Raw genomic sequence first — 13,015 nt, forward strand, 5'->3', positions numbered from 1 at the left:
AGCGCTCGGGGGCGGGGTCGCGTCTGCCGCAGCAACAGGGTGCGGCCAGGTGGGGCACGCAGGCGCGGGGGCGCGGGCCCCCAGCTTCCTGGAAGGCGGGTTCGCGGGCAGCCCCTGCTCGGCCCCCGGGTCCTACGCGGCCCCGCGCTTCGGAAGGACAATCGAGGCCGGGCCGCCGTGCGGGTGGGTAGGTGAGTGGGGGAGGGGAGGCGGAGCTTGGCCCTGCAGAAAGGTCTCAGAGGGCCCCCGGGGGGGGGCCAGAGCTTTGTTAGATACAGTGGGGAGGGGGCTCGGTGAGAGGAGGGAGGCGACCCGACGGGAGAGGGATCCCTGGGGATCTGGATTTTTACTGGGAAAAGCCATAACGGACCTCTGGGCGTGGAAGGGACTGGGCGGTGGCAGATGTAAAACGGGCGAGCCTGAAGGATAAGGGAAGGGACTCTTCTGTATCTGCAAAGGCTTCTTTCTGCCTCTCTTCCAGGCTTGAGCCATGTTTTTTACTTGTGGCCCCAATGAGGCCATGGTTGTCTCGGGTAAGTATTCTCTTCCCAGCAGTGACACCACCACCACCCCCAATCAAACCCATGCAGGTTTGGCTTTTGCCCCTTCCTCTTTCCATCAGCTACTTCCTGCAAGCTACTTAGTTGTGATTCCTAGTCACTACCCTCAAAGCCCCCCAGACTGCTCCCATTCCAGCTAAAGATTATGTCCTGTGCATGCTACCGCCACCCCTCGCTTCCAATTCATTCCATGGCTGCACAATACCTTCACCTTGCAGGTTTCTGCCGAAGCCCCCCAGTCATGGTGGCTGGAGGACGTGTCTTTGTCCTGCCCTGCATCCAACAAATCCAGAGGTAAGTAGGAAGAGAACCAGGGGGTGGTGAACCGAGTTCTCTCTCTGCTCTTTTTCTCACTGTCGGCCCCTTCTTTTTCCCCTAGGATCTCTCTTAACACACTGACCCTCAATGTCAAGAGTGAAAAGGTTTACACTCGCCATGGGGTCCCCATCTCAGTCACAGGCATTGCCCAGGTGAGGCTTTCAGAGCCTTCCCCCCACCCAACAAAGTCCACCCCATCATTTTTCTCCCAGACATTAAGAAGCTTCTGACCATGGCCTTATGTGCCTCTGCCTGCAAAGAAACATGTTCTGCATTCTCCAGCAGGGCATTTCTGTCCCTGAGAAGGAAAAGATGCTAAGGGCTCTTCCTTCTCTCCCTGCTTTCTCCTTGGCTTCCTGAGACTTCCATCACACCCTTTCTATCCCTTCTCTGGCTGCAGGTGAAAATCCAGGGACAGAACAAGGAAATGTTGGCAGCTGCCTGCCAAATGTTCCTGGGGAAGACAGAGGCTGAGATTGCTCACATTGCACTGGAGACATTGGAGGGCCACCAGAGGGCTATCATGGCCCACATGACTGTGGAGGTGGGTTTGTGGGCAGAAAGGATCTGGTGGGGATGCAGAAGAAGTAGAGCCAAAGGATTCAGCTGGTCTGTGTGTGGTGGTGAAACTCAGAGAGCTTAAGTACCTTCTTCCCACCATTCTGTTGTTCTAGGAGATCTATAAGGACCGGCAGAAATTCTCAGAGCAAGTTTTCAAGGTGGCCTCCTCAGACCTGGTCAACATGGGCATCAGTGTGGTTAGCTATACCCTGAAGGACATTCATGATGACCAGGTAAAACTACACAGTCAGTCCTTCTGTTGCTCCCATCTCTCAAGCCCTCCTGAGGACTCCCGTTTCTATACCTCTCCCCACAGGACTATTTGCATTCTTTGGGGAAGGCTCGCACAGCACAAGTCCAAAAAGACGCTCGAATTGGGGAAGCAGAGGCCAAGAGAGATGCTGGGATTCGGGTGAGAGATGATGGTCTTGTTGCCCAGTGGCAGAGAGGATTTTGGGGGGGACAGAAGCAACACAGCTAAATGGGGTTGGTTGAACTGGGTTGGCAGGGGAGATAGAGGGAGCTTGAGTAAAGACTGAAAAGCCTGGTGAGGAGCAAGCTCTTACCCTATGTTTTCCTTTCTACCTGCCTTTTCCTACCTGATTTCTGACTGGACAGGAGGCTAAGGCCAAACAGGAAAAGGTGTCTGCTCAGTACCTGAGTGAAATTGAGATGGCCAAGGCACAGAGAGACTATGAGCTGAAGAAGGCAGCATATGACATCGAGGTCAACACCCGCCGAGCACAGGCTGACCTGGCTTATCAGCTTCAGGTAAGAGCTGCCACACTGGGCTGATGACCAGGTTGCCCATCATGGACCCTTCACCTTCCACTCAGGCTTTCCCATCTCAGGCCATCTCTATTTTTCGTCTTCCAACTTTGATCTTATTCTGGCTTTTGTGGAATTTTCCGTCTGGGCCACCAGCTAAGAACCATGATCCTCATATTTCAGCCTCCTGAGTAGCTGGGATTAACAGGTGCCATCAGTTCCCAGTTCTCAAACATTTTGTAATCCAATCAAGTTGAAAATCATAAATAGCCATCATAGAGACACAATGTCAGTTGCATGGTATATTTACAGTGACATTTTCTTCATCATTTTTGTGCTTTGTTGTTGGTGATTTTGCCATTCAGAATGATCCCCAGAACTGGGAGTGTAGTGTAGATGAGATATACAGCTTTTGCCTACCACACATGAAGTGCTTTGGTTCTATCCCCTAACACACACATGCATACACACTAACTTTGCCTGCAAGCATAATGCTGAGTACAATCCAGAGTCTCTTGGCTGTGATATGCTTTATAGAGCAAATATGTGTTAGGTAAACTTTATTCAGATGTGAATTATAGGACAGTTAGCCATAATTATATGCTGGTACATCAGCTACATATGATATGTAAGGTATCTGTAAACAAGGTTACGTGCTGATTGGTTGGTTGGTTGACTAAAAAAAAAAAAAAAAGTAGGCTGGGAAGGTGGCTCAGTGGTAGAGTGCTTGCCTTGCATGCCTGAGGCCCTGGGTTTGATTCCTCAGCACCACGTAAGTAAAAAGAAAAAAAGCCAGAAGTGGCACTGTGGCTCAAGTGGTAGAGCGCTAGCCTTGAGCTGAAGAGCTGAGGGACAGCGCCCAGGCCCAGAGTTCAGGCCCCACGACCGGACCCCCCCAAAAAAAAAGTATGACCATGCTGGGCTCCAGTAGCAGTAGTTCATGCTTATAATCCTAGCTACTCAAGAGGCTGAGGTCTGAGAATTGTAGCTCAAAGCTAGCCTGAGCAGACAAATCCAGAGACTCTTATCTCCAAGTAAATAGCAGCAAAGTATGGCTCAAGTGGTAGAGCACCAGCTATCAGTGAAAAAGCCAAATGAGAACACAAGGTCCTAAGTTCAAGTCTTTTTTTTTTTGGTCAGGTCATGGGGCCTGAACTCTGGTCCTGGGCGCTGTCCCTCAGCTCTTCAGCTCAAGGCTAGCGCTCTACCACTTGAGCCACAGCACCACTTCCGGCTTTTTTCTTTTTGCTTATGTGGTGTTGAGGAATCGAACCCAAGGCCTCAGGCATGCAAGGCAAGTGCTCTACCACTGAGCCACCTTCCCAGCCCTAAGTTCAAGTCTTAGTACTGGCATATACATACACACAAAAGTATGAAGCTGAACACTGGTGATTCACACCTACAATTTTTTTATTTTTAGTAGGTTGGGGGCTTGAACTCTGGGCCTGGGCTCTGTCCCTCAGCTCTTCAACTCAAGGCTAGCACTCTACCACTTGAGCCACAGCGCCACTTCCAGTTTTCTGTTGGTTTATTGGAGACAAGAGGCTCACAGACTTTCTTGCTCAGGCTGGCTTTGAACCATGATTCTCAGATCTCAGCCTCCTAAATAGGTAGGATTACAGGCATGAGCCACCAGCACCCAGCTTTCACACTTATATTTTAGCTACTGAGGAGGCTGAGATCTGAGGAATGAGTTTGAAACCAGACCAGACATGCAAGTCTTAGAGACCAGATTAACCAGATAAAAAAATTAAGAAGTCGGAAGTGAAGCTGTGGCTCAAGGTGTAGAATGCCAGCCTTGAATGAAAAACTAAAGGAAGTTTGATGCCCTGAGTCCATGCTCCAGTTCCAGCATACACACACACACACACACAATCTCCCAACTCCAGTCCAGACCTTATTTCTAGAACCTATATTTGAACAAAATTCCAAGTTTTTGGGTTTTTTTTCCCCCTATGGGGCTTGAACTCTGGGCCTGGGTGCTATCCTTGAGCTCTTCAGCTCAAGGCAAGTGCTCTACCACTTGAGCCACAGGGCTACTTGTGGTTTTCTGGTGGTTAATTGGAACTAAGAATCTCGCAGACTTTCCTGCCCGGGCTGGTTGCACCTGGTTCCAAGGTGGTTTCTATTTATGTTGGATTTGAAAATCATTACCATAATGAAAAGCATAATGCAGTAAGACTGTGGTTAAAGTTCTTTTGTTAGTCATTTTCCCAACATTATAACAAAAGAGAAAGGTTTTGAGGTTGGGAATGTACTTCATTGGTAGAGCACTTGCCTAGTATGTGTGAGGCCATGGGTTCAAGTTGCAACAACGTAGCGAGGGAGAGATGGGGAGAAAGAGGAGAGAGAGAGATTATAGTGTGTGTTTGTGTGCGTGCGCACATGTGCGTGCGCGTGCACGGGCTCTGGTCCCGCTAGAGAGGTTATTTTGACTCAGTTTTAGAGGTCTCCATCCTTAATTGGGCCTGTAGCAAACTAGCACATACTAGTCACAGCACATGGTAGACTAAAACTGCTTATTACCTTCTGGCCAAGAAGCAAGGAACAATAAGAATAATGTATAATCTAAAGACTTCCCACAGGCCCTATCTTTTGAAGGGTCAACCACCTCCTGATAGCACCACCATGGAGATCAAGCCTTTAACATGTGGGTGTTTGGGGGACACTTATCTAATCCATTGTAGATCCTAACTTTGACATTGCTTTCCTTGACTGCAAATCAAACAACTACTGACTGGGCTTCTCATTAATGTGCTGGGTGCTGTGCTAGGTACTCCTCTGAAATAGAGATTTGTTTAGCAGATTTCTGTTTAGGGACCACTATGTTCCAGAGATTGTTTTGGGTGTGAGGATGTAAGTATGAATGAGACATGAAGCTTCCATTGTAATGTCATAAATAGCAAACCAAGTGGTCTTCTTGAGCTGTAATTATTTAAGTGCTAGGGAGAAAGTCATCAGAGTAGTGTGTAAAACTGTGTTTGTAGGGGAGCTGTATAGGTTGGGGTGGTCAGAGAAAGCTGTGAGGAAGTGATATTTGAGATAGAACTTGAAGAGCTGGCAACCTGAAGAATTGTGGGCCACGAGCATTCTAGGCTAGTGCTATTTAAATAGTCATATGTGGGGAGTGGAGGTGTGGCTCAATTGGTAGAGCATCCATTCTTGGTACAAAAAAAAAAAGTCATATGTGGCTAATGATTAAGCAGGGGAACAGCAAGTGGGTCCTGTGGTTGAGCTTAGCATATTCCAGAGATAGAAAGGTTTCTGGTGTCGGGCTGGGAAGGTGGCTCAGTGGTAGAGCACTTGCCTTGCATGCATGAGGCCCTGGGTTCAATTCCTCAGCACCACATAAGCAGAAAATAAAAAAGCCAGAAGTGGCACTGTGGCTCAAGTGGTAGAGCTAGAGTGCTAGCCTTAGGCTGAAGAGCTGAGGGACAACACTCAGGCCCCACAACCGGACCTCCCCCCCCCCCAAAAAAAAGAAAGGTTTCCAGTGTCAAGTGGCTGTATACTGAAAGGAAGAAGGAAGAGCAGGTAGGACCAGATCACAAAGGGTTTGGGTGACCATGATGGGGACAGGAGAATTGGAATCGTTTAAATGATAATGGATTGACTAAGCCCCCTAATTTACTTTTAAAATCTCACTAAAGAGCTGGGTGCTGGTGGCTCAAGCCTATCATCCTAGTTACTCAGGAAGCTGAGATCCAGAGGACCAGTGTGCAAAGCCCACCCAGGCAAAAAAAGTCTGCGAGACTGTCTAAAAAGAACCAAGAAAAAACTAGTCTGAAGTAATAGAGCAACAGCCCATGAGCAAGCATAGTGAGCTCCAGGCCCTGAGCTCAAGCCCTGGTACTGGAAAAGAAAAGAAGGGCCAAGAAGGTGGCTCAGTGGTAGAGTTCTTGCCTAGCATGCATGAAGCCCTGGGTTCAAATCCTCAGCACCACATACACAGAAAATGCTGGAAGTGGCACTGTGGCTCAAGTGTTAGAGCACTAGCCTTGAGCAAAAGAAGCTCAGGGATGGCGCTCAGGCCCTGAGTTCAAGCCCCAGGACTGGCAAAAAAAAAAAAAGACACATTCATATTCAGGAAATGGGGACATAGGAGAGAAAGACAACAAACAAGCACTTAGTTACTATCAAAATGGCATAAGTAAACATTTAAAAATCAGATTGGAAGAGAAATTCTAAACTACTTGGCGGGGGAGGGGAGAATTGAAAAATTTGTAAAGATAATATTAGAGGCCAGTCCAGGATCTTCAGTCTTGTTTATCTGTAGTGAAGGGGATTTTTACATATAGAATTCTCCTTATTTAAACACATTTGACGAGAGACAGTTTACTAGTTGCCCAACACAGAATAAAATACCTACATTGAAACACACCTGGTGCTGGTGGCTCATACCTGTAATCCTACCTACTCAGGAGGCTGAGATCTGAGAATCACAGCTAGAACCCAGCCCAGAAATCTTATCTCCAATTAACCAGCAAAAAGCTGGAAGTGGAACACCAAAAGCTCTAGTGGTAGAGCACTAGCTTTGAGCAAAAAAGCACACGGGCAGCACCCAGGCCCTAGTTCAAGCCTCAGGACTGGTAGACACACACACACACACACACAGTAGTGTAGGGAAGTTTATTGCACACCAGGACCAGGTTCCAGCCACACCACTCGAACTCTGCCTTTAGGAGATGCCTAGACCTTGATAATGGTTCTGAGGTCACTCAAGGTCAGCCATGGCTCTGTTCCTGAAATGGATTCATGTGCACGTTGAGCTGACCAGGAACAGACTTCACAGATGTTTGTATCCCCTTTTGGCATCTCTGTGCTACTGGGCACTTGCACATCCATTCTGATTCTGAGCACCCCTTGCTCTCCAGGTTGCCAAGACAAAGCAGCAGATCGAGGAGCAGCGGGTGCAGGTGCAGGTGGTGGAGCGAGCCCAGCAGGTGGCAGTACAGGAGCAAGAGATTGCTCGCCGAGAGAAGGAGCTGGAGGCCCGTGTGCGCAAGCCGGCCGAGGCTGAGCGCTACAAGCTGGAGCGCCTAGCAGAAGCTGAGAAGTAAATGCCCCTGGGCCTCTCCTGGCTCTTTTGCCACCTGGGAACCCCCAGATGGGGAACTAAGGATTTCCTTTCCCATTTAGATTCCTATGAAACTCAGGGTGCAGGAGCCTCTGTCTCCAGCCTCTTTTCTGAGAGCTGGGACCCCACTCACTCTTCAGCTCCCTTCTACTTGCTCTCTGTCCCCAGGTCCCAGTTGATTATGCAGGCCGAGGCAGAAGCTGAGTCTGTGCGGGTGAGTGTGGGGTGGCACCTTGCTGGCTTGTGGAAAGTGGCTTCTAGTTTGCTTTTTGGGTTGAGTGTTTTGTTTTCGTGCCTGTGTTGGGATTTGAACTTAGGGACTGGTTTTTAACAACCCTTGGCTTTTTTTGGGGGGGAGGGGGGGCAGTCATGGGTGGGGCTTGAACTCTGGGCCTGGGTGCTGTCCCTCAGCTCTTCAGCTCAAGGTGAGCACTCTACCACTCAAGCCACAACCACTTCCAGTTTTCTGGTAGTCAACTGGAGATAAGAGTCTCGAGCTGTCTTTGAACCGCAATCCTCAGATCTTAGCCTCCTGGGTAGCTAGGATTACAGGCGTGAGCCATAGTCACCCAGCTCCCTTGGCTTTTTTGCTCTAGGCTAACACTCTAGCATTTGAGCCATAGTTCCTTTTCCAGCTTTTTGCTGGTTAATTGGAGATAACCCAAGCTGGCTTCTAGCTGAGATACTCAGATCTCAGCCTCCTGAGTAGCTAGCATTCCATGTGTGAGCTACCAGTACTGGGTTTGGGTTGGTGTTTCTTCTAGTTAATGATTCCTATGTATTTCAAAAGTCTCCTACCCTCTCCTCAGATGCGGGGGGAAGCCGAAGCCTTTGCCATAGGGGCCCGAGCCCGCGCAGAGGCTGAGCAGATGGCCAAGAAGGCAGAAGCATTCCAGATGTATCAAGAAGCTGCACAACTGGACATGCTGCTGGAGAAATTGCCCCAGGTCTGAGGATGACAGTATTCATCAGGAAAGAAGGATCAAGAGCAGGGCCTAAAGGGTGGAATGAAATTAAGTGTTGTGGAGAGAACTAACCTAGAGGGGCTATAAATTAGGGATGGCAATTATAAACCAGTAATCAACCAGAGTGAGGAAGGCCGGGGCTTAAAATGCAGGGTGAATTGTGTAAGGGTGTGGTCAGAACTGGGCACTCAGCATGCAACTGTCATCCACTAGGTGGCGGAAGAGATCAGTGGTCCCTTAACCTCAGCCAACAAGATCACATTGGTGTCCAGTGGAAATGGAACCATGGGAGCATCCAAAGTGACTGGGGAAGTCCTGGACATCCTAAGCCGCCTGCCAGAGAGTGTGGAGAGACTCACGGGTGTCAGCATCTCCCAGGTGAGAGTCTCTGGTGGTAAGAGAATGAAGATTTTTTTTCCTGTGTCATATGACTCAGTAAACCTATCACTTGACTAGCACCCAAGGGACCTGGAAATCACTCAGATTGCCTTCTGTGTGCCAGATACAATGCTGAGCTTTCTTCACAGATGTGGTGTTTGTTTTAAATTAGTTTAGTTTGTGTAGTATTTTACAAAGGAAAGACATTATTACCAACATGTTAAATAACAGCCTACTATACAGCTGGCCATACTGGGCTTTATCTCAAGCCAGCTGTCTGGAGTTGGTGCTTGTAGTCATACCCCCAGGACAGGAAACTAGTTGCACCTATTGATAATTCCAAAGCAAATCACCACTTCCTTCTACCTCCGATTATTCACCTGTAAATTATGGTAAAGGTCAGTGTGAGCTCTGCTAACGTGGTGTGAATCTTGGACTTGGTATCACCAGGTTGTCAATCTCTACCTATTGCTTCACCTTGAAAGTTAATGAAGCCATGGTTCATACCTGTAATCCTATATTCAAGAGGCTGAGATCTGAGGATTATGGTTCATTTAAAGCCAGCCTGGGCAGCAAAGTCAGAGACACTTTTTAATTAAGATACACTAAAAAGCTGTAAGTGAAGCTGGGGCTCAAGTGGTAGGTAGAGCACTAGCCTTGAGTACAAAAGCTCAGTGACAGGGCTCAGGCCCTGAGTTCAAGCCCCAGTGCCAGCCCAAGACACACACACACACACACACACATAATACCTGTGTTTAAAACGTTGTCTGTTGTCTTGGTGCAGAGTAAGCTATATATGTTAAAATGCAGCCCACAGCCAAAGATTCTCGGTCAAATCAATGCAAAGTTCTGATCCCTCTGCCCTCTTCAGTGATTATTTTTATTTTTTGGTGCCAGTTCTGGGCTTAAAACTCAAGGCCTTGGCAGTGTCCACTCAAGCCACAGCCCCACTTCTTAGTAGTCTCAAGACTTCCCTGCCCAGGCTGGCTTTGAACAGTGATCTTTAGATCTCAGCCTCCTGAGCAAGCTAGGATTATAAATGAGTACCACCAGCACCCAGCTCGTTTTGTTTTTTTAAATGCAGGGATCCTAGTGACTTCTTAAAGGAAAGGGGTTAAGGGAGGGCTCCAAAACAACTTCAACTTAAGACTTCCATGACCTCCTACAACCTCTTCATTTGAATGCAGGTCTAGGAGTACCTGTTTCCCAAGCACCATTTTCTCTTGTTTTTGCCAGGTGAACCACAAGCCTTTGCGAACAGCCTGAGTCCTCAGCCTTGCCAGTATCGTCTTGTGGCCCAAGTTACCTGAATGGTTCCTGCTGCATGCACCCCAACTGGCCTCCATGAGCATGTCCTTGGACACTGGGGTCCCATCTCTCCTTGCCAAATAGCTTGTGCCTTGCTGAGGAGGGGGCTGTCCCCTTCCTAGTCCCACACTGCCAAGATGCCAGTGCCCTAGGGGGTCCCATGCCAGCCTTTGAAGATCCCACCCCAACTTATTTAATTAAAAACTAGATGCTCTGAACTTGGTATCCAGAATTCTTGACCAAGGCATGGATATTGGGAATAAGCACTGACAACCAGCACCAATTCAAAAATGAACGGAATTGAGCTTGGTCATCTCTTACATTCAATACTTGCTAGGGCTGGAGGCAGAGCTCAAAGGGTAGCTTGAGTTCAAGCCCCCAGTATGGCATGGATATCTACAATGGGGAAACTATTTGAGAACTGCATTTCTCTAAAGCTCTAATAATTCTAAGCTGTGCACTAGTGGCTCACACTTGTAATCCTAGCTAACACAGGAGCCAATGAGAATCATAGCTGACGCCTATCTCCAAATAACCATCAGAAAACCACAAATAAGTCTCTGTAGTAATGATCTAAGTAAGCCTAGAGTAACAGAGCCCAGAGCTCAAGCCCCACGATCAATCAAAAACCAGAGGAGTGCTGTTAGAATGTTGAGAACTAAACTAATTACTAGATACTGAAATCTTAAATTTTTATCAGTAACAGGGCTTTAAGGGGACCTGAGGGATCCTTGAGCCTTGGTGCTTAATGCTAGAGAGCTACCATTTGAGTCACAGTGCCAGTGCTAGCTTTTTCTGAGTTTATTGGAGATTTAGTCTGACTTCCCTGCCTGGGACAGGCTTAGAACCTCTACCCTTAAGTCTCCTGAGTGGCTAGGATTACAGGCATAAGCCACCAGCCAGCACCTTGCTTCAGATAGTAGTTTATGACAGGAGGATCAATAAGCATCAGGTTAAGTAGAAATGAGTGTGATGGAACTCAGGCCCCATGCCTATACCAGCAATCTTCTCTAAATGAGCACACATCTCACCAACTTTTTCAATTCCCATTTATTTTTTTTTTTGGCTCTTGGGGCAATGTCATTTTTCAATATGAAAAAAAGCAGCAAGTTCAACACAAAATGGAAACCTGAAGTGTAAGATAGGACAAAACCAAGGGTAGGAGGAAAAAAGCAATTAAGAGATGTTACAAAAAGATGGTGTCTGGTTGCCTCCAGTGCAGTGACCAAAGATGGCCGTGAGGGATTATTTTCTTTTAAAAAAGGTAAGTAGGATGGGAAGTTTCTAGAGACCAGAACTGGTTCCTCCCTTTCATAGATCAGAGGGAAGGAATGCATTCCACAAGGCAAAGTTGGAGGGGAATCCACTCTTAACAGTAGGCATAACCAAAACAGATAAGCTCAAGACTGCAGATAGAGATACTTCTAAAGCTGACAATGCCCCTCAATGATTTGATTTCCCTCTTAAACTGTCCTAGGATAATCCTACACCACCCTCCTTGTAATGAAGGTAACCTACCCCTTCCGCCTCTACTTACTTGGGGTTAGGATGTTGGCTACCGCCCATGATTTCAGCCCCTGGTCCCTACTAAATAGACCTGGATGAGAAAAGCTTCTTGAAACTTTGAGGAAAAGAAATAATTGGACAGACGTTGATAAGTGGGTGTTGAAAGGAAATTTAAAAGTAACCCAGAATGGCAGAAATTCAGGTTTTCCAGAGTGGATAGAGAGGAGACATTCAACAAACAAATATTTATTGAGCGCCTACTATGTGCCAGGCACTGTTCTATACCCTACCCCCAGAAAAAAAAGACAGAGGCAGCAGAAACAAATTCTGAAAGGAGGGAAAGGGGCAGCTCAGGGAATTGAGAAGCCTGAGGTAATGGGGGAGGGGTTCTCTTCCTTAGGCCTCCTCTTCAGCCTCCTCACCGAAATCCTCTTCCTCTTCTGCGGTGGCATCCTGGTACTGCTGATACTCAGAGACGAGGTCATTCATGTTGCTCTCTGCCTCGGTGAACTCCATCTCGTCCATGCCCTCACCTGTGTACCAGTGGAGGAAAGCCTTCCTGCGGAACATGGCAGTAAACTGCTCAGAGATGCGCTTGAAGAGCTCCTGGATGGCTGTGCTGTTGCCGATGAAGGTGACTGCCATCTTGAGGCCACGAGGTGGGATGTCACAGACAGCCGTCTTGACGTTGTTGGGGATCCATTCCACGAAGTAGCTGCTATTCTTGTTCTGCACATTGAGCATCTGCTCATCTACCTCCTTCATGGACATGCGGCCACGGAACACAGCAGCCACAGTGAGGTACCGGCCATGGCGGGGGTCACAGGCAGCCATCATGTTCTTGGCATCAAAGACTTGCTGGGTGAGTTCAGGCACAGTAAGGGCCCGATATTGCTGGCTTCCACGGCTGGTGAGAGGGGCAAAGCCAGGCATAAAGAAGTGGAGACGTGGGAAGGGCACCATGTTAACTGCCAGCTTGCGGAGGTCAGCATTGAGCTGGCCAGGGAAGCGGAGGCAGGTGGTGACACCGCTCATGGTGGCAGAGACGAGGTGGTTAAGGTCCCCGTAGGTTGGTGTGGTCAGCTTAAGGGTACGGAAGCAGATGTCATAAAGGGCCTCGTTGTCAATGCAGTAGGTCTCATCAGTATTCTCTACCAACTGATGGACAGAGAGGGTGGCATTGTAGGGCTCAACCACAGTGTCAGACACTTTGGGCGAGGGCACTACACTGAAGGTGTTCATGATGCGGTCAGGATACTCTTCACGGATCTTGCTGATGAGCAGGGTGCCCATTCCGGAGCCTGTGCCCCCACCCAGGGAGTGGGTCAGCTGGAATCCTTGCAGGCAGTCACAGCTCTCGGCCTCCTTCCGCACCACATCGAGGACTGAGTCAACCAGCTCAGCCCCCTCTGTATAATGGCCCTTGGCCCAGTTGTTGCCTGCCCCAGACTGACCTAGAATGAAGTCCAGAAAATAGCTTCATTGGTAAGGTGTGAAATGCAAATGGTGTTTATACCTCTCAATGTTGCAACTGTTCTCTTCGATGTATCTCCTTCCTTTGATAGCCTCCCCAT

At 48.3% G+C, this 13,015-nt stretch overlaps 2 protein-coding genes across 4 annotated transcripts in view; one reads left to right on the forward strand and one right to left on the reverse strand.

Moving 5' to 3' along the window:
• Positions 1–13,015, forward strand: part of Flot1 (flotillin 1) — a 20,552-nt gene continuing 7,537 nt past the window's right edge. The window contains exons 1-13 of one of the 3 annotated variants that reach the window (XM_042684075.1): positions 1–191; positions 482–533; positions 779–854; positions 940–1,030; positions 1,279–1,422; positions 1,553–1,672; positions 1,756–1,851; positions 2,058–2,210; positions 7,082–7,263; positions 7,453–7,498; positions 8,094–8,231; positions 8,463–8,627; positions 9,864–9,909. In XM_042684075.1, coding sequence (XP_042540009.1) covers positions 491–533; positions 779–854; positions 940–1,030; positions 1,279–1,422; positions 1,553–1,672; positions 1,756–1,851; positions 2,058–2,210; positions 7,082–7,263; positions 7,453–7,498; positions 8,094–8,231; positions 8,463–8,627; positions 9,864–9,893 — 1,284 coding nt within the window. In that variant the 5' untranslated portion in view covers positions 1–191; positions 482–490 and the 3' untranslated portion in view covers positions 9,894–9,909. Of the gene's footprint in view, positions 192–481; positions 534–778; positions 855–939; positions 1,031–1,278; positions 1,423–1,552; positions 1,673–1,755; positions 1,852–2,057; positions 2,211–7,081; positions 7,264–7,452; positions 7,499–8,093; positions 8,232–8,462; positions 8,628–9,863; positions 10,154–13,015 lie in introns of those variants that run through there. The other 2 variants (XM_042684073.1, XM_042684074.1) reach the window with 2 other exon arrangements.
• Positions 10,968–13,015, reverse strand: part of Tubb (tubulin beta class I) — a 4,275-nt gene continuing 2,227 nt past the window's right edge. The window contains exon 4 of the mRNA XM_042684068.1: positions 10,968–12,895. Within this exon, the coding sequence (XP_042540002.1) occupies positions 11,838–12,895 (1,058 nt within the window). The 3' untranslated portion in view covers positions 10,968–11,837. The remainder of the gene's footprint in view (positions 12,896–13,015) is intronic.

Source organism: Dipodomys spectabilis, unplaced genomic scaffold (genome assembly GCF_019054845.1).
Source record: "Dipodomys spectabilis isolate Male_0828 unplaced genomic scaffold, ASM1905484v1 ptg000085l, whole genome shotgun sequence".
Taxonomy (NCBI): domain Eukaryota; kingdom Metazoa; phylum Chordata; class Mammalia; order Rodentia; family Heteromyidae; genus Dipodomys; species Dipodomys spectabilis.